This window comes from Bubalus kerabau, chromosome 19 (genome assembly GCF_029407905.1).
Source record: "Bubalus kerabau isolate K-KA32 ecotype Philippines breed swamp buffalo chromosome 19, PCC_UOA_SB_1v2, whole genome shotgun sequence".
Lineage (NCBI taxonomy): Eukaryota > Metazoa > Chordata > Mammalia > Artiodactyla > Bovidae > Bubalus > Bubalus kerabau.
This window is the reverse complement of record NC_073642.1, coordinates 23,207,658-23,234,924: the sequence shown is the minus strand read 5'-3', so window position 1 is coordinate 23,234,924 and position 27,267 is coordinate 23,207,658. Positions and strand designations below refer to the sequence as shown.

Here is a 27,267-nt window from a genome sequence, read left to right as displayed (position 1 = left end):
CCGTTAGGACCTCCTCATCTACATTTCCCCAAAGATCCATTCATCTTCTCCTTCCATACATCCATTGATGAGGGCTTACCATCCGTGAAAAAAGGATTCCCTGGTCAAATATAGGGCATCCCTGGTGGTTCATACAGTAAAGAATCTACCCGCAATGCAGGGGATTCAGGTTCCATCCCTGGGTCAGGAAGACCCCCTGGAGAAGGGAATGGCAGTCCACTCCAGTATTCTTGCCTGGAGAATCCCATGGATGGAGGATCCTGGAGGGCTACAGTCCATGGGGTCACAAAGAGTCGGACACAACTCAGTGACTAAACACACACATTGGTCAAATATATTTGAGAACTGCTGTACACACACATGCCTTGGAGATGGCCAACACTTGTTAGCTTAGCAAAGGCTCTGAGAACTCCTGCATGAAACTTGTTTAAATTTTTTTAGTCCCGAGTCTAGATTAGCTTGACAAAATTATTTGACCATGGGACTTCCCTGGTGGTCCAGTGGTTAAAGCTCTGCACTTCCACTTCAGGGGATATGGGTTTGATTCCTGGTCAGGGAACTAAGAGCCCACATGCCATGCAGTGTGGCCAAAAATGTTTTTAAAAATTAATTATTTGACTATGGGATCCCTTTACCTAGTAGCATTTACTAATCAGCTGTGAAACTAGAGTTTTTGTAGAAAGGCTTTGGGAAACACTATTAAAAAGTTCTTTCTTGGGAATTCCCTGGTCAAATATAGGGCCATAGGGTCCAGTGGTTAGGACTCTGTTCTCACTGCTGAGGGCCCAGGTTCAATCCCTGGTTGGGGAACTGAGATCCTGCATGCTGTGTAGTATGCCAAAAGAAAAAAAAAAAGTCCTTTCTTTTAATCAACATCAAGTCTGCTTCCCTGAAATTTCTCTCCACTGCAAGTACCTCTCAGGCTCACTTTTCCCTAATCTTTCATCTGTAAGTTTTTAGAATCCTACCCCTAACCTCCTTCACCCTGGCCTTCTCTTTCTGACCCTTCATCCCCACTTCCTTCAGCCATTCTATGGAAGGTGTGATCTCAGGCTCTCTCTCACACCGAGTTTGTCAGAGCCCCTTGGTTGAACACATTCTCCAGATTTGGGGGTAACTGCCACCCTCATGGGCTTCCCAGGTGGGCTAGTGGTAAAGAACCTGCCTGACAATGTAGGAGATGTAAGAAATGCAGGTTCAATCCCTGGGTCAGGAAGATTTTCTGGAGGAGGGCACGGCAACCCACTCCAGTATTCTTGCTTGGATAATCCCATAAATAGAGGAGCCTGGTGGGCTATGATCCAAAGGGTCGCAAAAAGTTGGACACAATTGAAACAATTTAGCACACATGCCACCCTCATGCTTGCCATGCACTCATAACATAATCCCAGGCTCCATTTCTGGCAGCTGCCTAATGTACTGGTTTATTCTGAGCTCAATCAGCTAAAACCCTCAGCATCTCTTGCCAGGTCCAATGCCGTCCAATGCTGTCTCCTGCATCCTGGTTTCGTGTGGCAGATTTTATGAACATATGCACAGGATCTGACATTTATATCAGCTGAGTCTGGCTCATGTGGCCCACTGCTCTCAAGATCTTTTTGGTATAAATTATTTTTTCCCCCGCATGCGGGCATGCTAAGTCATTCCAGTCATGTCTAACTCCTTACGACCCTATAGACTGTAGCCTGCCAGGCTCCCCTAACTCTTCTAATGCAGCCTCAACTCTATAAACTAGCTCCTCCAAAGACCCCATTGGATTGTGGCACCAAGTCTCCTTAATAGCATGACAAGAGACTCTGTGATTGGTTAGTAGTAGACTCTGAGAGGAGAAGGCGATGGCACCCCACTCCAGTACTCTTGCCTAGAAAATCCCATGGACGGAGGAGCCTGGTAGACTGCAGTCCGTGGGGTCGTGCAGTCGGACACGACTGCGTGACTTCACTTTCACTTTTCACTTTCATGAATTGGAGAAGGAAATGGCAACCCACTCCAGTGTTCTTGCCTGGAGAATCCCAGGGATGGGGGAGCCTTGTGGGCTGCTGTCTCTGGGGTCGCACAGAGTTGGACACGACTGAAGCGACTTAGCAGTAGCAGAAGCAACTTAGCAGCAGCAGCAGCAGCAAACTCTGAGAGGGTGTTGACCCTAGGAGCAGGGGATGCCGGGAGGTCCAGTCTCTCAGAGCAGGGGGTCTGGGGAGAGTTTGGGCTTGGGAAAGCAAGGCATTCTGGGAGAGTGTGGGCCTGGACCAGGACCTTGGGAACTCACCTTCATGATCACCCACTGCATGAGACCCACGTAGTAGAGAACTGACATGGCACAGCTGAAGAAAACAATGATGGGCAAAACCTGCCAGGAAAGAGCACAGATCTCCGGGTTAAAGCAGACAGGCGGCAGGATACCACACAGGACCCCAGTCGGAGACCACAGTCAGCCTGCTTCCTCCAAGAGCCTGCCACTCAGAGAACGGACAGGGTCAGGGGAGCAGCTCTGAATCCAGTGCATGGAATTCCATATGGGACCACTCTGGAGGCAGCTGTCCTCTCTGCTCCTCTCTGAACATTAGCCATCTATGCAGCTGTCTCTGTGGTAAAGGGGGAGGACTTGAGTTCACCACTTTTTAAGATATATATAGATTTATTTATTTGACTGTGCTGAGTCTTAGTTGTGGCATGCAGAGTCTTCAGCTGTGGCATGTGGGATCTAGTGCCCTGACCAGGGATGGAACCCAGGCCCCCTGCATTGGGAGTAGGGAGTCTTAGCCACTGGACCACCAGGGAATTTCCAAGCCCACCACTTTTTATCACCTGCTTCTTCATCTGTAAAATGATGGGGAAGAAGTGACGACCTCGCAGGTTGTTGTAAGGATTTAAGGAGCCGGCTCAGGGCCCAGCACTTTACACAGGGTCTGTCCTCCACCCAGGGTTCAATCCCTGGCCCGTGACACTGGCCTTAACCTCTTCCTGTGCTTCGGGCTCCAGAGGCCCTCCTCTCTCTAGTGTTCTACTTCTGCCTGGTGCCGGCGAGCTCCAGATGACTCTTATTGTGGACCAGACACCCGCATTTCCTCCTGTCACCCCATTTCCTATTTCCAGGCTTGCCGCTGCTCTTCACTGACTCCAAGCCTCTACAATTCTCCCTTCAAAGCTTCCTCACATCCATCCCCTCCTCCCCAGAGCCATGTGTTCCCCACCCCAGTGCTTCCTCACTGCAGACTGACTGACAACAGCAAGGACTGGCAACAATGCAAACATCCTTCAGTGAAGAGAAGTGTGATGACCTATGGTGTGGCCATGCACTCGTCAGGAATTGAGAAGGAGGAAGCCCAATCTGAGCAGCATGGGATGATTTTCAAGATAGGTTGTGAAAGGAAAAAAGGGGAGGTGTAAAACAGGAAGCATGGTATGCTACTTTATGAGTAAGAAATTGGGGGTGGCATGGCGGGTGCTCTTGTAAGCACAGATATCATTAGATGAATATGCAAATGATCAGGAATGGCAGCTACCTTGGGGATGGAAGTGGGTGACTTGGGGATCAGGGTGGGAGGGATACTTCCGTGCATGCTCAGTCACTTCAGTCGTGTCTGACTCTTTGTGACCCCATGGACTGTAGCCAGCTGGGCTCCTCTGTCCATGGGATTTCCCAGTCAAGAATACTGGAGTGAGTTGCCATTACCTCCTCCAGGGGATCTTCCCAACCCAGGGATCAAACCTCCTGACTATCCTGCATTGACAGGTGGATCCTTTACTACTGGGTCACTGGGGACACCTGGGAGGGAGACTTACTTTTTACCAAATCCCCGTTTGTACAGTTGGAATGTGCTATTTGTTCCAAACAGCTTTAAAATAATGTTATACAGAACTAGTAGCCCACTAGGTTCATCTGTCCATGGAATTCTTCAGGCAAGAATACTGGAGTGGGTTGCCATTTCCTTCTCCAAGGGATCTTCCCAACCCAGGGATCGAACCTGTGTCTCCCGCATTGCATGCAGATTCTTTACCATCTGAGCCACCAGGGAAAGCCAATAATGTGGTAAGCTAAAATGTAAAGTGGGGAAAGTGGAAAATTAAAAGTACTGGTGGTCCAGTGGTTAAGAATCCACCTTCCAATGCAGAGGATGGGGGTTCGATCCCTGGCTGGGGAACTTAGATCCCACCTACCTCGGGGCAACTAAGCTAGCAAGTTGCAACTACTGAGCCCATGCACTCTGGAACCCAAGCTACAACTAGAGAGAAGCCCTAGTGCTGCAATGACGAGGGGGGGTGCCAAGACGAAAGATCCCACGTGCCGCAACTAAGACCCAGCACAGCCAAAAATAATAAACAAATATTTTAAAATAATTTTAAAAAATAAAAGCATAGAAAGAAGGCTGGGAGGCACACACCCAAATAGTCAAAGTAGTTGCTCCCATGTGCTAGGACTGTGGACATTTTGTTTTCTTCTTTCTCCATTTCCAGTTTCTCACCTGCTCCTATAATTTCTGATAAGAGGCAGACCCTCCTTTCTGGAGGGCAGCACAGGCAGAGGAGGGCTTTGGGGGAGGTCCATTTGCACTCACTGGGTTCCAGATCCCTGGGGAATATGCAAGTGGAAGGAGGGGTGCAAGGGCCAGGAGCTCAGAGAAGGGTCCAGGCCAGGCCTTGGCTGAGTGCATGTTGAGGCCACGGGGCAGATGGAGTTCACTGAGGAAACTTCCCTGGATGACAAGAATAGTGACCGAGGACAGGGGCCTGGGGTCAGCGTCCCTGGAGGGTGAGGGGAGAAGGAGGGGTGCGTGGTGGAGACAGAGAAGAAACAGAGAGGTCCGAGGACTTCCAAGACAGGGTGTGATGGAAATTGAGGGCAGCTTTCCTAGAAGAGACAGTCCATCAGCAGTGCCAGACGCATGCATCTGAGAACTCTGGAAAAGGTAAGGACTGGGAAGGACGCTTGGCACCTGGCGATTCCAGGGTCCCTGGTGACTTAGGTGAGAGCAGTGTCAGGGGGATGGGCACAGAAGCTGGGTATCAGTGAGCCCAGGCGGGAGGAGGACACGAGGAGGTAGAGACCACGAGGAGGTAGAGACCACGGGACAAGCAACTCTTTTGAGAAGCTTAACTATGAGGGAAGGAAGAAGGGCTGAGCAGACTTCCCTGGTGGTCCAGTGGCTAAGCCTCTGCACCCCCAGTGCAGGAGGTGTGGGGTGAATCCCTGGTCGGGGAACTAGATCCCACATGCTGCAACCAAGGGTTCACATGCCACAACTGAAGATCATGCATGCAGCATGCTGCAGTGAAGAGAGAAGATTCCATGCATCGAAACTAAGACCCGGACGGCCAAATAAATAAATAACTTTTTTTTTTTTTTTTTTTTTTTACAGAGGGCTGTAGAGAGGGGTGAGGAGTGGAGGAAGAATCATTTTCATTTTTCAGAAGGGAGAATGTTGAGCAATCAAGTTCAAGCTCCAGTTCAAAATGAACTGGGACTACAGCACGGTCTCTGATGAGAGCAGAGCCTCTGCCCCAGCAGCTCTCCTGGAGAAGAGAAACAAGCCTGGCCAAGGCAGTTTTCCCTCTCCCTTCCCAAATGAATGCCACGGGTTTTATCTGGACCTGCTCCCCTCACATCTCTGTCACCAGCTCGCTGCCTGGGAGATGTCACCTGACAGGAGACGCAGGCACTGGGTGGCGAAACCCTCTTCCTGCCCCGTGACTCCCCTGGCCGCCTGCTGCTGGACACGCCCCTAACACCAAGGGCGGTGACGGCGTTCTCCTCTCCCCTGGAGTGAAACGCAGGGAGGATCACGTACTGTCTAGGGCCACCTCTGCAATCCATCATGCGAGGGACTGCTAGGCAGCCTGGCGGGTTTGTGTGGATGGCCCAGGCCAGGAAGAAGAGGCCCCCGGGTGCAGTGGGACCCAACTGCAGAACTGAGATTTCTCCAGGCATCGACCTAGAGACATTTTCTCTCTCTGATATGGGGCTTTTTGGTGGAAAGGCAGCTGTGACTGGCTGGGGAGGGACGATGTGTGAAGGAGAGAGATGATTTCTAAGGTGGGACATTCAATACTAAATAAGGTCCCTGGGGACTTCCCTTGTGGTCCAGTGGTTAAGAATCTGCCTTCCAATGCAGTGGAATACACGTTCAATCCCTGGACAGAGAACTAAGATCCCTCATGCCACGGGGCAACTAAGCCCGTGAGCCACAGCTACTGAACCCGTGCTCTAGAACACGTGCTCCCCAACAAGAGAAGCCACTGCAGTGAGAAGCCTGAGCACTGCAACTAGAGAGTAGCCCCTGCTTACTGCAACTAGAGAAAGACAGCATGCAGCAACAAACACCCAGTGCAGCCAAAAATAAGCTAATAATTAATAAGGTCCCTGAGTCCAATATAATCGCCCAGTCCAGGAAATAGACCTGGGCCCTGTAGTATGTGAGATCGCTGAAGACAGGGCAGGCAGCTGGGCAGGGCTGCTGTGTGAAGGAGGAGGAAAGTGCCTTGAAGCCCTGCTACTCGTGAACTGTGCAGTCCTGCCATGAGCCATGTCCCCAAGGTGTGGTGACTCGATCCTCAAAGCAACTGAAAAGTGAAAGCTTAGTCTCTGGGTTGTGTCTGAGTCTTTGTGATCCCATGGACCATCACCTGTCAGGCTCCTCTGTCCATGGGATTCTCCAGCCAAGAATACTGGAGTGGGTTGCCATTCCCTTCTCTGGGGGATCTTCCCAACCCAGGGATCGAACCTGTGTCTCCTGCATAACAGGCAGATTCTGAACCATCTGAGCCACCAGGGAAACCCCAAAACAACTAAGTTTGACATAAATTCACTTCACAGCGGAGACAGTGAGGCTGTGAGGTATTGGTTACCTATCCAAGGTTACATAGCTGCAGAGAGACAGGTACCTCCTGGCCACTAAACAGATTACCAAGGACCTTCCCAGGATCCTAAGGAGCTATTCCCTGGGGCCAGTCCTGGAGCCTCATTTCTGTGTCTTAAGGAGTGGCATTCTCTCCAAGGGAGAGCCCAAGTCTGTAGTGGCCTCGAGTCAGTCCTGATCACTGCTTCGTGGGCCCACTAGTACCAACGCTCACCCTTACTCAAGGGAGAAGGAAGTTACAGCACCTCCAAGCCAGTGGTTCCCAAGGTGTGGTCCAGGGACCAGCATCATCAGCTGAGAATTTGTCAGAAATGCAGATTTTTGAGCCCCAGCCCCAGAGTTTCAGAGTCAGTCAGTCTGGGGTGGCCCTGAGAGTCTGGCCTTTCCAGATGCTGCTGGTCTGGATGCCACAGTCTAAGAACCACTGCTCTAGAGTCTAGACCAGACCCTCTAAGCAGATGCCACCTCCTTCCCTGGAAACAGGCTCTGAAGGCAGGACTAACCCCACTGGGGACCTGGCCCTGCTGCTTTCTCTCCCTGAAAGGAGCTGAGCCAAGGCTTCCGACTTCCTGAGGCTGTCCCCACAGCCCCCCCACACCCAGCCCCCAAAGCCTAAGCCTATGGACAGAGCCCAGTCACCAGCCCCAGGCCATGACAAACCACAAAAGCCCAAAGCTTGAAAATTCCTCTGGGGAGACTGCTGGTATGTCCACCTCACCACCAACATTACAGAAAGGCACAAGGGACCTGCTCCAAGGCCAGAAAATCAGGGCAGGCCTCCTGATTTCCTGCTCACGCAGACACCACCACCACCACACTTCCTTTCCATTCCCTCCTCTGGAAATCGTGCTCACTATGGTTACCAGTGGACCCTTAATGACTCAATCCATCGGCACTTTTCAGTTCATGTGTGTGTGTGTGTGTGTGTGTGTCTTAGTTATGTCCGACTCTTTGAGACCCTATGGACTATAGCCCGTGAGGCTCCTCTCTCCATAGGATTCTCCAGGCAAGAATACTGGAGTGGGCTGCCATCTCCTTCTCCAGGGATCAAACCCAGAACTCTTGCATTGTAGGCAGATTCTTTACCGTTTGAGCCACCAGGGTAGCCCAGGTCTTATCTTACTTGACTTTTTGGGTCAGATTTGGTATTGATGACTACTGGGGACTTCAGAGGCTGCATCAGGCAGACACCCCAAAACCCTGGGGAGATGAAAATGTTTTCTTTCTCCCCAGGGGTTCCTCGGGGAGAACATTTCAGCAGCACCACTGAGCTTAGTGAGTGTGCGCATGTTCCAGAGGCTGGAGCGACGGTAAAGGAAGGAGTGAGCGAGTGCTCCTGACCAGCCAGGCCCAGGAAGGGTGAGGGAGTCTGGCGGGGAGAGGTGATCATGTGTGTGGAAAGTTACTGGAAGGGAGATGGAGCCAAGGAGGAATGACTAATCAAGATGCTACTGCCAGGAGGTGGCTGCCACGTCAACTGGGCCAGGGGAGATGGAGGGTTGAAGGAGTCCCAGGCAGACCCGGCTTCCTGGAGAAGTGACAAGCTGAACCCCAGCCCAGCAGGAAGCAGCTTGGAGTCTGAAAATCTGAGTTAGCTTGGAGACTTCCCCAGGCTGACACGGGCCAATAGCCCTGGACTAGGGCCACATGATTCATGGGAAGAATGGAAAGAAAGCTCTTGAGTCTTCCACTCGACTCAGCACTAACAAAGCCACCTCCCAGCTGGAGAACAAGCCCCATACTCAGCAAGTGTGTGTGTGTGTGTGTGTGTGTGTGTGTGTGAGAGAGAGAGAGAGAGAGAGATGCAGGAGTACAGGGTGTGAGTGAGATTCTGTGATTAGGAAATCTGGTTGAGAAAGGGAGTCCTGTGGCCATGAAGCATCTGTCTGAATTCGTCCCTTGAATTCACTAAGGAGGCCACTGGCTAATACACTGGCCAGGAGTTTGGACGGAGGACAGGGCACCCTGGGGGCCAGGGAACAGTTAGTGTTTGACGAGCGAGTGCTGAGCCTTGTTAATGATAAACCCACCTATTTGTTTTCTCTCTCTTGACTGAACATCCAATCTCAAAGTCTTTAGCAACTGTGAATAGGTTTTTAACTTTATCACTCTTGTTGTTAAGGATGCTTTTTGTATTTAAAAGGGAGACCTGATGTCACTGACTTTTACTTAGTGTGAGGAAGAAAACAGCACTTAATTAGAAATCCACCACCCGGGTCTCCCTCTTAACCCACGAGGTAGTTGTGCCCAGGTCACTGCCCTTCTCTGTAGTGTGGTCTGACCATCTGTGATATAAAAGGGAGGCCTGAAGTCCACAGCACTCCCTCTTAGCCCAGTGGTCTATGAACCCCTGATTCTAAAGTGTAATTCAGGGAGAGATGCAAGTAGCAGGTATGTGCAAATTCTTCTAGAAAGGGAGGAAAGTAACAGTCAAAGTGTTAGTCACTCAGTCCTGTCTGGCTCTTTGCGATCCCATGAACTGTAACCTGTTAGGCTTCTCTGTCCATGTGATTCTCCAGGCAAGACTACTGGAGTGGGTTGCCATTCCCTTCTCCAGGGGATCTTCCCAACCCAGGGATCAAACCCAAGTTTCCTGCATTGCAGGTGAATTCTTTACCATCTGAGCCACCACGGAAGCCCCAGAAAGGGAGGAAAGACAAGCAGAAGATATTAAGAAGAGGTGGCAAGAATACACAGAACTGTACAAAAAAGATCTTCACAACCCGGATAATCACGATGGTGTGATCACTGACCTAGAGCCAGACATCCTGGAATGTGAAATCAAGGAGGCCTTAGAAAGCATCACTACGAACAAAGCTAGTGGAGGTGATGGAATTCCAGTGGAGCTATTTCAAATCCTGAAAGATGATGCTGTGAAAGTGCTGCACTCAATATGCCAGCAAATTTGGAAAACTCAGCAGTGGCCACAGGCCTGGAAAAGGTCAGTTTTCATTCCAATCCCAAAGAAAGGCAATGCCAAAGAATGCTCAAACTACCACACAATTGCACTCATCTCACACGCTAGGAAAGTAATGCTCAAAATTCTCCAAGCCAGGCTTCAGCAATACGTGAACTGTGAACTTCCAGATGTTCAAGCTGGTTTTAGAAAAGGCAGAGGAACCAGAGATCAAATTGCCAACATCTGCTGGATCATGGAAAAAGCAAGTGAGTTCCAGAAAAACATCTAGTTCTGCTTTATTGACTATGCCAAAGCCTTTGACTGTGTGGATCACAAGAAACTGGAAAATTCTGAAAGAGATGGGAATACCAGACCACCTGACCTGCCTCTTGAGAAACCTACATGCAGGTCAGGAAGCAACAGTTAGTACTGGACATGGAACAACAGACTGGTTCCAAATAGGAAAAGGAGTACGTCAAGGCTGTATATTGTCACCTTGCTTATTTAACTTATATGCAGAGTACATCATGAGAAACGCTGGGCTGGAAGAAGCACAAGCTGTAATCAAGATTGCCGGGAGAAATATCAATAACCTCAGACATGCAGATGACACCACCCTTATGGCAGAAAGTGAAGAGGAACTCAAATGCCTCTTGATGAAAGTGAAAGAGGAGAGTGAAAAAGTTGGCTTAAAGCTCAACATTCAGAAAACGAAGATCATGGCATCTGGTCCCATCACTTCATGGGAAATAGATGGGGAACAGTAGAAACTGTCAAACTTGATTTTTTTGGGCTCCAAAATCACTGCTGATGGTGATTGCAGCCATGAAATTAAGACTCTTGCTCTTTGGAAGGAAAGTTATGACCAACTTTTACAGCATATTGAAAACCAGAGACATTACTTTGCCAACAAAGGTCCGTCTAGTCAAGGCTATGGTTTTTCCTGTGGTCATGTACGGATGTGAGAGTTGGACTGTGAAGAAAAATGAGCATCAAAGAACTGATGCTTTTGAACTGTGGTGTTGGAGAAGACTCTTGAGAGTCCCTTGGACTGCAAGGACATCCAACCAATCCTTCCTAAAGGAGATCAGTCCTATTTGTTCATTGGAAGGTATGATGCTGAAGCTGAAACTCCAATACTTTGGCCACCTGATGTAAGGACTTGACTCATTGGAAATGACCCTGATGCTAGGAGGGATTGGGGGCAGGAGGAGAAGGGGACGACAGAGGATGAGATGGCTGGATGGCATCACCGACACGATGGACATGAGTATGGGTAAACTCTGGGAGTTGGTGATGGACAGGGAGGCCTGGCGTGCTGCGATTCATGGGGTCGCAAAGAGTCGGACACGACTGAGAGACTGAGCTGAACTGAACTGAACCCTGGGGAGGGGTTGGATGCAGCAGAAGACTGGAAAGATGACACCTTCAGTGCTGAATGGGAGAGAACTAGGGGCTCTGGAGGACAGCTGCTGCTCTGATAACCCAAGGCCTCCTCCCTCACTTCTTTTGGCAACAAAGTTACTTTCCTTTGGTAAACCACTCTGACTCCACTGTCAGCCCCGTTTACAGGTTTGTCACATCAGACAGGTATCTTCCCTGGCTTCAGTTCAAGGATGGCATACACCTGCAAGCCAGCCTAAAAAGATCCCACTCTTAGATTTCCTGCTGGGCTAATGGAAAACAAGCTCGCTCTCTCTCTGCTAAGGTTGCTAAGCTGGTTGGATATAAGCCTGGTATCTCTTTGCTGCAATCTCAAGAGTGCTTCTCCAAGACTAAATCTAAAGCCAGTGCTAAGAACATAGAACCTGGGGACTTCTCTGGCAGTCCAGTGGTTAAGAACCCGCCTGCAAGTCAGGGGACATGGATTCGATTTCTAGTACAGGAAGATCCCACATGCCCAAGAGCAACTAAGCCCGTGCTGTGCTGTGCTTACTCACTCTGCTTTGTCTGACTTCTTGCAACCCCATGGACTGTTGCCTGCCAGGCTCCACAGTCCATGGAATTCTCCAGGCAAGAATACTGGAGTAGGTTGCCATTTCCTTCTCCAGGGGATCTTCCCGACCCAGGAATTGAACCCAGTTCTCCTGCACTGCAAGCAGACTCTTTACCCACTGAGCTATGAGGGAAGCCCCACAACTATTGAGCCTGTGCTCCAGAGCAGGAGTTGCAACTACTGAAGCCTGAGAGCCTATAGCCTGTGCCTCTCTAATTCGGTGAACCTCAACAAAGAGTACTGCTCTCTGCAACTAGACAAAGCCCATGCACAGCAACAAAGACCCAGCGCAGTTTCAAAAATAAATGAATAATTAAAAAAGAGAGAGAGAGAGATTTTCTATTAAAAAAAAAAAGAAAAGACGAACACAGAACCAGGATATAAGCAAGGCAAATCCCAGATGATGTTGGATACTTGGATCCAACAGGACATGAAGTCTCTGGACTTCTCAATTATCAGAATTAACCTTGCTTTTTTGTTGTTTGTTTTTGCTTTGTTTAATCAATTGATTTGAGTTGTATTTCTGTTATTTACAACTGATACAATCAGGACCTGAGCATCCCACTCAGGAAGTAAGGCCTAGACTCCCAAATGTGACCCCACCTTACAGCTGGGAGGGACTACAGATCAAAGGGTCTGTGTCTTTGCTGTTCCTCCCAGGCTAGTATGGTATCTGCCATCCGCACCCTTCTATCCTAGAGAAGAGACACACACTTGGAATATAAGGGCACCCTGTAAATAGAACTGCTGCAGGTCCTACAGGAAGCTATCTGCCTTGTTTCTACAAGGAGGAAGTTAATAGTCCCTGCTTGTCCTAGGCAATAGTCCTTCAAATGATGAGTTTTGGAGGGTGGCTTTCACTCAGTCAGAGCACCAGACTCCCCAGCTTTGGGTGGGAACAGGAGATTCCTGCCCTTCCAATTCCAGTTTCCCATGCCCTGGCCTTAGTGATTGGGCCCAAAACAGTCACATGACCCAAGGCAGATCAGTCTGAAACCTACCCTGCAATTTTTTAACTAGAGCAGGCAGAGAAGAACTGGCCTAGTTCTGGGTGACATGCTATAAGCATGAGTATCTGGTGTTGCTGGGAGCCAGGAGGAGATCTGGTATGAAAGAGTGAAGCTGACACTCCAGGATGAGCAGAGATTGGAAGCTGAGGGCTGTGAGCCTGGCCACTCCGGGGCCCTGGTTTCAGCTGGCACCAGCTCTATCTTGCTCCAGTTAGTGAGCCAAGAAACAGTCTTCGCTTTCTCCTCCATTTAAAGCAAATTTCAAGTGAGTTTCTGCCACTTGCAACAAAATAGGCCTGAGAAATACTGTTTTCTTCTAAACCAAGGAAAAAACAAAGACCCAAGATGTGGGGCCCCTTCATTTCCACTGTCTATCAAAGAAAGGGCCCTGATATCAAGGCACAGGAGCTAATAAGCAAGAGCATCACACCTGTTCCAATCTTGATTCCAATACTCACTAGCTTTATGAACTTGCACAAGCAAAAACCTCTCTGAACCTCAGTATCATCATCTGTAAAAAAAAGGATAATGATATTATTTCCCCCATTGTTGCTGTTCAGTCACTAAGTCAGGTCCAACTCTTTTCGACCCCATGGACTGCAGCATACTGGGCTTCCCTGTCCATCACTATCTCTTGGAGTTTGCTCAGACTCATGTCCATTGAGTTGATGATGCCATCCAACCATCTCATCCACTGTTGCCCCCTTTTCCTCCTGCCCTCAATCTTTCCCAGCATCAGGGTCTTTTCCAATGAGTCGGCTCTTCACATCAAGTGGCCAAAGTATTACTTCCAAAGAATATTCAAGGTTGATTTCCTTTAGGGTTGACTGGTTTGATCTCCTTGCAATCTAAGGGATTCTCAAGAATCTTCTTCAGCTGTTTTGAAGTGAGTGCCTGACACGTAGTCCTTACTCCATAACTAGTAGCTGTTCTTATGACTTCCTTTCCCTAAGCTTTTCTCCTCTGTTCCACCAGAATCTCAGGTCAGAGTGGTACATCTCGGATTTCTAGGGGCCCTGGAGCTTGCTGCAAAGCCTGTGTGCAGTTATTAGTTCCAGGGATTTGGGAAGCTCTGGCCTCTGCTGGGGAGGTTTGAGGAAAGAAGAGCTCAGCCCTGGTCTTGGGCCAAAGGACATGCTGCTCAGGAACACACAATCATGGGAATGGTGGCCAAGCCAGAGGAAGACTGGCTGTGTGGGAGCCCAACTCTTCGCCAAGGGCTCACAGAGCCAGTCATTCCTACCAGGCAGAGAGACTTCCCACGTGCACAGAAGAATCATCATTTATTCATCTCATCATTCAGCAAAAAGCAGTGTCCCAGGCACTGGGCAGGGTTTTTTCAGGGCTTGAGGTGAGTTAACCAACACTAGCATAAGAACCAGGCTGAGAGTCAAAGAATTGATGCTTTTGATTTGTGGTGCTGGAGAAAGACTCTTGAGAGTCTCTTGAACAGTACGGAGATCAAACCAGTCAATCTTAAAGGAAATCAACCCTGAGTATTCATTGGAAGGACTGATGCTGAAGCTGAAGCTCCAGTACTTCGGCCAGCTGAAGGCAAAGAACTGACTCCTTGGTGAAGACCCTGATGCTGGAAAAGATGGAGGGCAGGAGAAGGGGGCAACAGAGGATGAGATGGTTGGATGGCATCCCCAAGCTCAATGGACTTGAGTCTGAGCAAACTCCAGGAGATAGTGAAGGACAGGGAAGCCTAGTGTGCTGCACTCCATGGGGTTGCAAAGAGTCAGATAAGACTTAGTGACAGAACAACAACAAGGGTAAGAAGCAGGCTTTGTCCTCAAATAGCTAAATGTAGAGCACAGGTGGCACTATTGGTGAAGAATCTGAGTGACAATGCAGGAGATGCAAGAGACATGGGTTTGATCCCTGGGTCAGGAAGATCCCCTGGAGAAGGAAATGGCAACCCACTCCAGTATTCTTGTCTGAAAAATCCCATGGACAGAGGAGCCTGTTGGGCTACAGTCCATGGGGTTACAAAGAGTTGGATATGACTGAGTGACTAAGCAGACAAGAGCAAACACAGCTGCAGCATGTGGAGCTTAAGTGATGAGCTTCATACAGCTGGTCTCTCGGCCGTATCCTCCCCCCGGCCCACCCGCCTCTGTTCCCCACGGTGACCTCTCTTCTGGACGGTGGCAGTCTGTGGTCCCTGAGTCGTCACTTGGTTGTGAGGCAGCCTCCTCGCTGGTCCCCTATTCCAAGCATCCCAGCTACAACCCTTCCTCCCTACTATTGAAATCACAACCATCCCAAAGCTCTAGTCAAGTCCTTCCATGCTCAAAAATCTTCAGTAACTCCTCATCTCCTGGGGGACAAAATCCAGGTGCCTCAGCCAAATGGATGAGAATCTGCCTGCCAATGCATGGGACACAGGTTCGATTCCCCAGCCTGGGAAGGTTCTACACGCGGCAGAGCAACTAATCCTGTGCATCGCAACTACCGAGCCCGCATGCTGCAACTGCTGAAGCCCGTGTGCCTAGAGCCCATCCTCTGCAACCAGAGAAGCCACCTCAATGAGAAGCTTGTGCACTGCAACAAGAGAGAAGCTCTCACTCTCCGGCAGAGAAAGCCTGCTTGTGGCAGTGAAGACCCAGCACAACCAATAGACAAATAAATAAAAATTTAAAAAGACACGGCCCCACCACACTTGCAGTTTATCCCCTAATCCATCCTTTCCTTCAAATAGCTTACACACCCACTGAACTGAATTATGTCCTGTTACATTACATGGCCCAGCACTTCCTCACCTCCATGCCATTGCCCAGGCATTGCTTCTTCCCGCTTATCTCTGTGTGTCCAATATTTTTCCTGCCCTGAGGCTCCAATTCAAATATCACCTCCTTCAGGAGGCATTCTCACTGTCCTTATTTTTAAAACTCTCTCCCTAAATGGACTGCCCAGGCACTTTCCTCTGTGGCAGTTGCACTTGAACCTGACTGCCTGGGGAGGTCGAATTGCAGTGTTGTATGTTTGCCTTGGAAAGTGTGAGAAGCCACCAGCTGCCATTCTCTGTCCGGTGGATGTGACAAGTCACCCCGGAGCAGGACTTCACTGCTCCTCCCTGAAACCTTGAGTGACCCCTACTTGGAGACGCAGATGTGAAGGGAGCTGTCCCTCCCAGCCTCAGCCCTAGGAGGATGGTGTTAGGGGACCTTTGGAGGGGCTGACAGAGGCTGCCCCCCTGATCATCTCCCTGCACAGAAGTGATCTCAGAAAAACATGATGGACAAATTTGTCCTGAGAGGACAGGAACCTGGTCCCTCTTGCTTTCCTCCCAAGGATGACATTATTAGAACCCTTGGATGGAGTGGACGTTTCCCAGAGAGCTGCTGGGGCCAACAGACACCAAAGCTCCCAGAGGACCTCACCCTGAGTCAGGGCTGGGGGCGGGCTGGAGGTGTCTGGACTCACAAACTGGCTTGACACCAGCTCAGAAGTCTATGCCAAGTCCGTGACTTGGGCTGGAAGCTTCTGAGACCCAACACCCCCAGCAGGATGGGGAGGCTCTGGGAACAACGGCTGAGTGATGGCAAAAAACAAAAATCCCTGGAACTGATCCTGCATGGTAGCCCCACGGTGACAGTGGTCCAGGACATGCTGGAGTGGGCGGCACCAATTCCCATCTGTGCTGCTATGGAAACAGGGCAGAAACTGGGGCCAGCTAGTGGGGAAGTGGGGCCCAGGGCTCTCTCTCTCTCTCCACCTGGCATTTGGAAGTCAAACTCAAGCCTGAAGCAGCCTCAGGGTCCTGAGACAATTTGGGTGTGAGGCAGGTGGAGAAGCTACACTTGAGATCCTACTAGAGACACGTAGGTGCCTGGGCAGTCAACTGGACAAAGAAGAAATATAACCACAGTTCCACCCAGAAACAGTGACGCAGTCCCACCATCGAATGCTCAGCACAGGCTTCCCTGTTTTAAATTAGGGCTGGGAACATCCTGGTGGTCCAGTGGTTAAGAACACACCTGCCAATGCAGGGAACATGGGTTTGATCCCTGGTTTGGGAAGATTCCACATGCCATGGACAACTAAGTTGGTGTGCCACGGCTACTGAGCCTGAGTTCTAGAGCCTGGGAACCACAACTACTGAACCCACATGCTGCAGCTACTGAAGCCCTCACACAGCAAGAAAGACCCAGCGTGACCAAAAATAAATTAATAGGGTTGGAGCTCTACAATTACACAATAGTCTTTGAGTCTTTATCTCAATTTCCTCTATAATATTTTGCACTGTAGTAAGTCAGAAAGAGAAAAACAAATATCACATATTAATGCATATATGTGGAATCTAGAAAAATGGTACAGATGAAACTATTTGCAAGGTAGAAAGAGAGATGGAGACATAGAGAAAAACAAATGTATGGATACCGAGGAGGCAAAGGAGGGGTGGGGTGATTGGGGAGATTGGGATTGCCACGTATACACTACTATGGATGAACTAGATAACTAATGAGAACATACTGTATAACACAGGGAACTCTACTGAGTGCTCTGTTGTGACCTGAATGGGAAGGAAATACACAGAAGAGGGGATATATGTATACATATAGCTGATGCACTTTGCTATACAGTAGAAACTAACATAATACTGTAAAGCAACTATACCCTAGTAAAAATTTTTTAAAAACATATTTTGCACTGCAGAAGGCACATAATACACATTTGCTGAAAGGAGGGAGGGAGGGACTGTAGGTCTAGGGGAATCCAGAGGAAGGACTTAGAGCTTGCAACTTATCAGGGCAGGTTTCCTGGCAGAGGTGGCTTGAAGGGAGGGGCCTTGAAGAAGGAGCACGTGAGAGGATCGTATGTCCCTGTAGCATGTCAGGGGCTAAGGTCACAGCAGATGCCATCTACATGTTTCCAACTACTTTTCTCATCCTCAACCTCCCAGCAATTCTACTATTGGGGGATTCATTTTTTATGAAAATAATACAGATATATCTTACTTTTGCAAGTTTTCCAAAAATATACTGAAAACATACCCCCATGTGAGCACATTGCCAGGCGCCTCCCCGGACCCCAAGGTTTAAGCCTCATTAGCTTCCAGTAGCTAGGCTCCACCAGCAGGAGCCCTCCCCCTCCACTGGGCCGGGCTTGGACGCCCCACTAGCTGGAGGCACCCGGCAAAGGCTGCTAAATGCTTTGTGAGCCAAGAGTCAATCTGACCTGAAAGGCAAAGACATCCTTGACCAGAGCCTCCCCAAACACGAAGCTGGAGCCGGACTCAGTGTAGCTCAGGAAGATCTGAAAGGAGAAAACAAACAAAACCAAACCTGGGAGTGAGGCCAAGAAGGGCGGGAGGAGGAAGCAGCAGCAAGGGAACCAGGTTGGGGCGACCTGGGGAGGCCTCACCTGCTCCTCATGCCTTCCCAGCAGCCCAGGAGAAGAGAAGGACTTGGAGGCTGCAGGATGAGCCCCCAGGCTGTGGCCTTACAGCGGGGGCACCATGTGTGTCGTTAAAGCCACACTTGCTCCTTCTGAGTACATCTTCCAGAAGAGACACCAAATTGTAAAGAAATATTCTGAGATGAGAGTTGTTGGGACAAGAACAATGAAGAAGAGACAGAGGAGGAAGCAAACAGTGAACTGCCTGGAGAAGGCAGTCAAAGGTGGTGCCCCTGTGCCTCCTCACTGAGGCACAGCCCCAGCCTGTCCCACCCCAGGCTCCTGGCCTTGGTGTTGCAATCTGGCCACACTTCTATAAGAGCCCCTGTATTTAGGACCAGAACATGCACTGTGACCGCAGGCCAAGTCACTTCTGTTGCCTGGGCCTTAATGCTCCTGTTTATAAAATGAGGGGTGTGCCCAAAGCAGCAATTGTGCCGCTAGTGGTAAAGAACCCACGTGTCAATGCAGGAGCCAGAGAGATGTCAGTTCTATCCAAGGTAGGGAAGATCCCCTGGAGGAGGGCATGGAAACCCACTCCAGTATTCTTGCCTGGAGAATCCCCATGGACAGAGGAGCCTGGAGGGCTATAGTCCACTGGGTTGCAAAGAGTTGGACACGACTAAGTAACTGAGCATGCACGCCCAGAGCAGCAAGTGTCTTTTTCCATCACGACACCCATGCAGTATCCTTGGTGTGGCCAGCGGGAGGGCATGGGCAGAGCCTGGACATGTGGGTCCTCCCTGGCCCACCAGAAGCCCTCCCTATAGAGAGCGCATGGAAATTCGAGATAGTGAGAGAAGGATGAGTATAGGATCAACCTTGCATTCTCCATAACTTACATTTTAAGAAGTAAATCATGACTGCCCAATGATGAGAAGGAACTTAATGATACTCAAAAATGGTTAAAATGAAAAAAAAAAACAAGGTTAAAATGATAAATTTTGTGTTATGTGATTTCATCAAATAAATGAAATTTAAAAAGTGTAACTTCAACAAACTGAATATTATTTTTAAACACACATACACACCAATATTTTGGCCACCTGATGCAAAGAGCTGACTCATTGGAAAAGACCCCAATGCTGGGAAAGATGAGTGAAGGAAGAGAAGAGGGCGCCAGAGGATGAGATGGTTGGAAGGCACCACGGACTCAATGGATATGAGTTTGAGCAAACTCTGGGAGATAGTGAAGGACAAGGAAGTCTGGTGTTCTGCAGTCCATGGGTTGCAAAGAGTCGAACATGACTGAGTGACTGAACAACAAAACATATATAAACTAAATCACTTTCAATTTTTAAAGCACTTTTAACTATTGTAAATTCCTTCCCTGATGAGGACCGAAGGCAACAAGCCTTGGGCCCAGGTATCCTAGGAACCTTCCTGTTTTGAGATTCTCTTCCACATCAGGCCACCCTCCGAAAGGACTGCTTGTTTGGGCAGGTGGGACCAGGCCTGAGGGAAGCAGTGGCTGTGCTGCCCAGCCTCCCACTGCCCAGGGGTCTGGGGCCCCACACACACCCACCACCTGGTCACAGTCCAGGCCACCTCCCTCCAGTGCAGAGGCTTATCTTCCATCTCTGGCAACCCAAGACGCCCGGGCAACTCCACCCCATGTACACACCTGGATCTGGTCGCCCAGCCACTGAAATGCAATAAACCCCGGTTCTGTTCTGATGACGACGAGTCCGAGTACAAATTGCAGTCCAAGACCCCAGAACACAGCCCGCCAGGACACCTGCCACCCGAGAGAAAGGTCCAGGTGAGCTCGGCACCTGGGGAGGTCTACAGGGAGCACGTGGGTGAGGGCAAAGGGCACAGCACTGCTGAGGGGCTCTGGGAGCTTCGGTCAGCCTATAGGATGAGGCCTGGACCCAGCCGGAGCTATGGGCCTGTTGCTGATGGTTACATCCCCCATGGAGTGCAGAACAGGCCACAAGGCAGCAATGGGCCTGTGCAGTGCGCAGGGGCAGGGCCAGATCTAACTGAGGACCAGCCGGGAGCCATGGCACTTGGTCCCGGGGCATTGGCTGGGTGGGCGGAACCCTGGCCTCAGAGCCTGGCCTCAGCATAACCTTTGTCGGTCTGGGCCTTCCCCATCTCTCCCACATAGTCAGGGCTCCCAGCCACTCTGACCCCACTCCCTCCAAGCACTTCCTCCTCCCCAGCAGAAGGGAGCTGGACACCTAATGCTGGATAACCTCTCGGCATTGAATGACTTCTTAGCAGTGATCCCTTTGCCCAGGTGTGGCTCTGGAGTCTGAGGGGAGGGGTTAACCACTGTGAAAACAGGGAGGGAACCTGACGCTGGAGAGAGAAGGGGCTGCAGCCTCCTCTTGGCCTGACAACTAAGCACTCACTGCGCGGTGATGCTTCGAGACGGCAAAGAGGAAGCCAACGAACACGCAGATTCCGCCAAAGGACACCAGCTGCTCAGGCCGCTGAGAGGTGTCCAGAGCCAGCCACAAAACCAGGCCCAGGAAAGCAGCAAGGGCTAGACCCCTGCAGGGGAGGGGCGGAGAGCCATTACTGTCAGCCTCTCCCCACCCCACACAATAGCACCCAGGGCCCCAGGAAAGGGTACTCAGGGCTGGTGGAGGAGAAGGGGGAGAGGGCTGTGTGACCTCGGGCAGACCACCTAGCCTCTCTGAGTCTAGTTTCCTCATCGAGTAAATGAAGCCAAAGACCCCCTCCCATCCCCAATTCTCAAGATTGCTGAGAGAAGTAAATCAGAGGATGTGGGCACTCAGTTTAGCATGGTGCCAAGCACACAGCAGGAATTCTCATAGCTGCAGTGATGCTCAGCCCAGCCAGCCTCTGGCTTTGCAGGGTGAGGTGGGGTCTGTGTGGGCTGGAACTCAGCACCATGGGCCATAGGCTCTGCTCCCCTAAAGCCCAGAAGTGGTGGTGTCAATCAGGGATACAGAGCTGAGTACCTGAGACCAATGACCGAAAGTGACTTTTATAGCCATGTCTCCCTCCCTGGGGCTGGGATCTGCTTGTCCAGCAATTATGTCTGTCATCCTGTATTAGTAGCTCAGTCATGTCCAACTCTTTGCAATCCTATGAACTATAGCCCACCAGGCTCCTCTGTCCATGGGATTCTCCAGGCAAGAATATTGGACTGGGTACCTATTCCCTTCTCCAGGGAATCTTCCCGACCCAGTGATAGAACCTGGGTCTCCCACATTACAGGTGGATTCTTTACCATCTGAGCCACCAGGGAAGCCCTGAATGTCCAGGAGGCAGCCTAACAATTTAAGAGCCCAGGTTCAGGGTCTAACCCTGACCCAGTCTTCAACTCCCTGGGTACCACTAATCACAGCTGAAGTTCACTGAGCTCCTACTATGTGCCAGGAACCATGCTGAGTGCTGAGAGACACTATTGTCCTCATCCTGCTGCTGCTAAGTTGCTTCAGTCGTGTTCGACTATGTGTGACTCCATAGACGGCAGCCCATCAGGCTCCCCTGTCCCTGAGATTCTCCAGGCAAGAACACTGGAGTGGGTTGCCATTTCCTTCTCCCATGCATGAAAGTGAAAAGTGAAAGGGAAGTCGCTCAGTTGTATCTGACTCTTTGTGACCCCATGGACTGCAGCCTACCAGGCTCTTCCGCCCATGGTATTTTCCAGGCAAGAGTACTGGAGTGGGGTGCCATTGCCTTCTCTGTGTCCTCATCCTAGAGATGTAAAAATTAAATCGCCCATGGCCACCCATCTAGAAAGCAGCAAAGCTGAGATTCAAGCCAGGCACTCCAACAGCAAGTCTGTTCTCTTAACTAGTTCTATGCATAGTCACCAACCGGTAAGAGAAGGATCCAGGACCGGAACTCAGGCAAGCTCACCCCAGAGTTCACTGTTTATTTCTGGTGTGTTTTCCAAACTCCTATTATGCCAGTTCCATTGGCCTAATTTCTGCCTTGTCTCTGAGCCACCTGTATGCCTCTTTACTTACTGCTATCCTTGAGGTTAACTGGTGTTATAAAAACTTAAATGCATGTTTGGAGGTTTATTTTTTTTGGAGGGGGGAAGGTTTTTTCTTTTATTCTTACAACTGTAGATTTTAATTGGATGTTTCTTATTTTTAAACATTTTTTTAAAAAAACTTTTTATTTTATGTAGGAATATAGCTGGTTAACAATGTTATGATAGTTTCAGGAGCATAGTGGAGCAACTCAGCAATGTATACATATACATACACGCATCCATTCTCCCCCAGACTCCTCCCGCCCAGGCTGACATGTAACATTGAACAGCATTCTCTGTGCTGTACACTAGTTCTTTGTTGGTTATCCATTTTATTTTTTTAATATAAATTTATTTACTTTAATTGGAGGCTAATTACTTTACAATATTGTATTGGTGGTTATCCATTTTAAATATAGCAATGTGTACATGTCCATCCCAAACTCCCTAACTATCTCTTCCCCCTGGCAATCCTAAGTTCATTCTCTAAGTCTGAAGGTCACAAAGACTTTTCTGCTATGTTTTCTTATAGTAGTTATATAGTTTCAGGCTTTACATTTAGGTTTATCATCTATTTTCAGTTAATTTTTTAATATAATGTGAGGCATGGATCGAGTTCCTTTGTTTCTCTCTCCTCCTCCTCTTCTTTCTTCTACATATGGATATCCCATTGTTCTAGCAGAATTTGTTAAGCTGATTATTATTTCTTCACTGAATTGCCTTAGCACTCTTGTCAAAAAAATCAACTGGTTTTATATATGTAGGTCTATTTCTGTACTCTGTTCTGTTCATTGATCTGTCTGTCTTGATGGCAACAACACATTGTCTTAATTACTGGATCTTTATAATAAGTCTTAAGGACACTTAATGAAATGCATCAGCTTTGTTCATCTTTTTCAAAATTGTCTAGGCTATTCTAGGCTCTTGGCATTTGCATATGAATTCTAGAATCATCTTATTATTTCTACCCCAAAAGTCTGCTAGAATTTTGATTGAGATACTATTAGAATCTATAGATTAACTTGAGGAGAATTGATATATTAATAATATTGATTCACTTAATCCATGAACTTGATATGTTGCTCTGTTTATTTAAGTCTTTTTATCACATATATCTCTCAGCACTGTTTCCTAGTTTTCCATGTACAGATTTGGAGGTCTTTTGTCAGATTTATCCTTAAGTATTTCATATGTTTTATGCTATTCTAAATGACATTTATGATTTTAATTTATGATTGTTTATTGTTAGTATATGGAAATACTATTGCATTTTGCATGTTAAGCTTGTACCCTTAAATCTTGCTAAACTCACTTAATGGTTATACTAGCTTTTTGTAGATAACATAGAATTTTCAAGCTTCCCAGGTGGTGCTAGTGGTAAAGAACCTGCCTGCCAATACCGGAAAAGAGATGAGGGTTCAATCCCTGGGTTGCAAAGATCCCCTGGAGGAGGGCATGGCAACCCACTCCAGGATTCTTGCCTGGAGAATCTCATGGACAGAGGAGCCTTGTGGGCTACAGTCCATGGGCTCGCAAAGAGTGAGACACAACTAATGTGACTTAGCACGTAAGCACATAGGATTTTCTATGTAGATAATCTTGTCTATGAAAAAAACCTTCTTTACTTCCTTTCTAATCTCCATGCCTTTTATTTCTTTTTCTTACCCAATTGCACAAGCTAGAAACTCCAGTACAATGTTCAAAAAAATTAGTGAGAATAGGGGTTTCCCTGGTGGTCCAGTGGCTAAGACTTCATGCTCCCACTGCAGGGGCCCAGGGTTCAATCCCTGGTTGGGGAACTAAATCTCTCATACTGCAACTAAAGATTCCATGTGCCAAAACTAAGACCCAGCACAGCTAAATTAAAAAAAGAAAGAAAGAAAGAAAGAAAAGATGGTGAGAGTGAACATTCCTATATTGTTCTTGATTTCAGTGGATAAGTACTCAGTCTTTCACAATTAAGTATGAGATTAACCATAGATTTTTGGTAGGTGGTCTTTATCAGATTGAGGAAGTTCCCTTCTATTCCTAGTTGGCTCAGAATTGTTTTTCAGAAATGGATATTGAATTTTGTCAAAGCTTTCTCTTATCTATAGGCATCATCATATTGTTTTTCTTCTTATAGTCTGTTAATACAATGACATTGATTTTTTTAACGTAAACCCAACTTTGGACTCCTGGGATAAATCCTTCTTGTTAATGACATATTATCCCTTTGTGTATTATTGTATTTGGTTTTCTAAAATTTTTAAAATAATTTTTACATCTTTGCTCATGAGGGTTATTGGTCTGCACCTTTAATGTGAGTATTGGTATGCAAAAGGGTTAGATCTACCATCTTGCTATTTACTTTCTATTTGTCCCATCTTTGTTCTTTGTTCCTCTTTTCCTATTGCTCTATCTTCTTTCAGATTAACTGTTTAAAAATTATTCTTTATCTCTTTTTTTACTTGTTAGCTATAATTCTTTGTTGTGTTATTTTAGTGGGAGCTTTAGCATTTATAGTATATATCTTTAGTTTATCACAATCTACTTTGAAGTGATATTATATCACTTTAAATGCAGTATAAAAATCTTACAGAAGTCTAATTTCATTTCTTTTCTCCTAGCCTTTGTGATACGGTTGTTTGCTGCTGCTGCTGCTAAGTCACTTCAGTCGTGTCCGACTCCGTGCGACCCCATAGACAGCAGCCCACCAGGCTCCCCTGTCCCTGGGATTCTCCAGGCAAGAACACTGGAGTGGGTTGCCATTTCCTTCTCCAATGCATGAAAGTGAAAAGTGAAAGTGAAGTCACTCAGTCGTGTCCAACTCCTAGCAACACCATGGACTGCAGCCCACCAGGCCCCTCTGTCCATGGGATTTTCCAGGCAAGAGTACTGGAGTGGGTTGCCATTGCCTTCTCCGACAGTTGTTTACTTCTACATATAATATAAACTCCACCATACATTGTTCTATTCTTGCTTTATAAGTTGATTTTAGAGAGATTTAAATAATAAGAAAAATAAGTCATTTTATCCACCCACATAGTTACCCTTCCCACACTCTTGACTCCCTCGTCTAGATCTAACTTTTCATCTGGCATCATTTTCCTTCTGTTTGAAGACTGTTCTTTAACATTTCTTGTAGTGCATCTCTGGTTTTTAATGTCTGATTATTTCAGCTTTTGTATGTCTGTCAAAGTCCTACTTCTTGTTTCTTGAAGGATATTTCACTGGTGAAGAATTCTGATTGACATACTTTTGTTTTCATTTCTGTTTTTTACAGTTTCACTGTTTTCTCATTTGTATTGTTTTTGAGAAGAACTCTGGCATCATCCATATCTTGTTCCTCTGAACATATGTTTTTTTTCCTCTAGCTGTTTTTAAGATTTTTCTCTTTATTGATGTTTTTAAGCAATTTGATTACGATATGCTTTGGTGTGGTTTTCTTGTTTCTTATGCTGTTGGTTTCTAGAGTTTCTTGATGCTTGGGTTTATAATTTTCATCAAATTTGGAATTTCTTATCCACTGTACCACCAGGGAAGTCTGGGTATATGTTTTAATTTCTCTCAGATATAACCTAGAAGTAGAATTGATGGGTATGGCAACTCTATGGATAATATTTTGAGGAACTGACTAATTGTTTTCTATTGCAGTTGCATCGTATCATATTATATTTCTATCAGGAGTATATGAGGGTCTCAAATTTCTCCACATCTTTGCCATCACTTGCTATAATCTGTCTTATTTCATTATAGCCATCCTAATAGATGGGAAATGGTATCTTGTGATTGCTTTTTTTTTTGGCTATGCTGTATGGCCTGTAGGATCTTAGTTCCCTGACCAGAGATTGAGCCCACAGCCATTACAAGAAAAGCATCAGATCCTAACCACCAGGGAACTCCCTTATCTGCATGTTTGTTTTTTTTTAAGGAAACTTGATAACAATACCTTAAGTGGAAAACCAGTATCAGTGATTTGTCATAAACAGAAGATGACTATAAAAATAAATCCTCTTATAAATCTATTTAATAAACAGAAGGCAAATGTAAAAACAAATCTATTTATAAAGAAAATGAAACATTTGTGTACAGGCTGACTTAAAGCATTTGGCTGTGGCATGTAGATCTTACTTTGGGAAACACCCTTGTGCTTTGTACCTGCCTGGCTTAGTCACTGGGTATCTTTGGGCATCAGTTTTCTTCATCAACAAAAAGAGTACCTCTTTTAAACCATAGAAACATTTTTTTCCCCAGCTAAAATGTTTTATGCAAGCCTGTTTATAAAATAGTTGCCTGGTGGAAATGGAAATTGGGAGGAGGGGTGTCTGATGTTCCCCTCTCCAATCTCCCTCACCTGCCCTCTGGCACCTCCACAGTTTCCAGAGCTCTAAGGAACCCAGTTTAAAAACCAGGGGATCCTGGTGAGACAGAGTGGGACCCTATGGCCCTTAATCCCCGACCCCCAGGTCCTTTGCCTGCCTTTTGTCTGTGTAAAACTTTAGTCAAAGAATAATCAGAGAAATGAGAAATGCAGAAACAAAGGAAAACAGTCAAAGGAGACCAAATAACAATAATGTAGTCATTAAGCAGAGTCAAGGACCTTTAGCTCCTTCTCAAGGGCCACAGATAATATTCTGAACCATCTCTTGTGAACTGTATCTTACAGATACTGAAACTACGCCCCCATCAGGTGGAAGAAGTTAACTACATGATGACGAGACTATGACATAAGCTGCCACAGTTCCGAGAACTGGCCTCAGATGGAAGCAAACCGACCCTGGAACTGAATATTAACTATACCTAAAACAAGATGACGCTGGTCAGACCACCAATGACCAATTTGAAGATGACTGTCCAAGATGACTGTGCTGTTTCAGCATGTAGCCCCCTCCCTCGGCCTATAAAAGCTCTCACCCACTGCTTGTCATGGGGGGAAGTCGGCCTTTGGACAGATGTCCCTGAACACCTTGTCCTGCCCTCAAGTTGCTGGCATTTGAAATAAAGCAAACTTTCCTTTCCACCAACCTGGCCTATTTACTGGCTTTGGGGCAGCGAGCAGCCAGACCCCACACCTTTCGGTAACCCAAGGGCTTGCCCTGGTGGTCCAGTGACTAAAGCTCCTTTCTCCCAATGCAGGGGCCCCAGGTTCAATTCCTGAT

General features: G+C 47.7%; 1 protein-coding gene across 1 annotated transcript in view; it reads right to left on the bottom strand.

The window, feature by feature from the left end:
- Positions 1-27,267, bottom strand: part of SLC28A1 (solute carrier family 28 member 1) — a 62,434-nt gene that overhangs the window by 22,234 nt on the left and 12,933 nt on the right. The window contains exons 5-8 of the mRNA XM_055556021.1: positions 20,523-20,664; positions 19,787-19,900; positions 17,944-18,021; positions 2,267-2,347 (exon numbers count right to left, since the gene is read on the bottom strand). Of these exons, the coding sequence (XP_055411996.1) occupies positions 2,267-2,347; positions 17,944-18,021; positions 19,787-19,900; positions 20,523-20,664 (415 nt within the window). The remainder of the gene's footprint in view (positions 1-2,266; positions 2,348-17,943; positions 18,022-19,786; positions 19,901-20,522; positions 20,665-27,267) is intronic.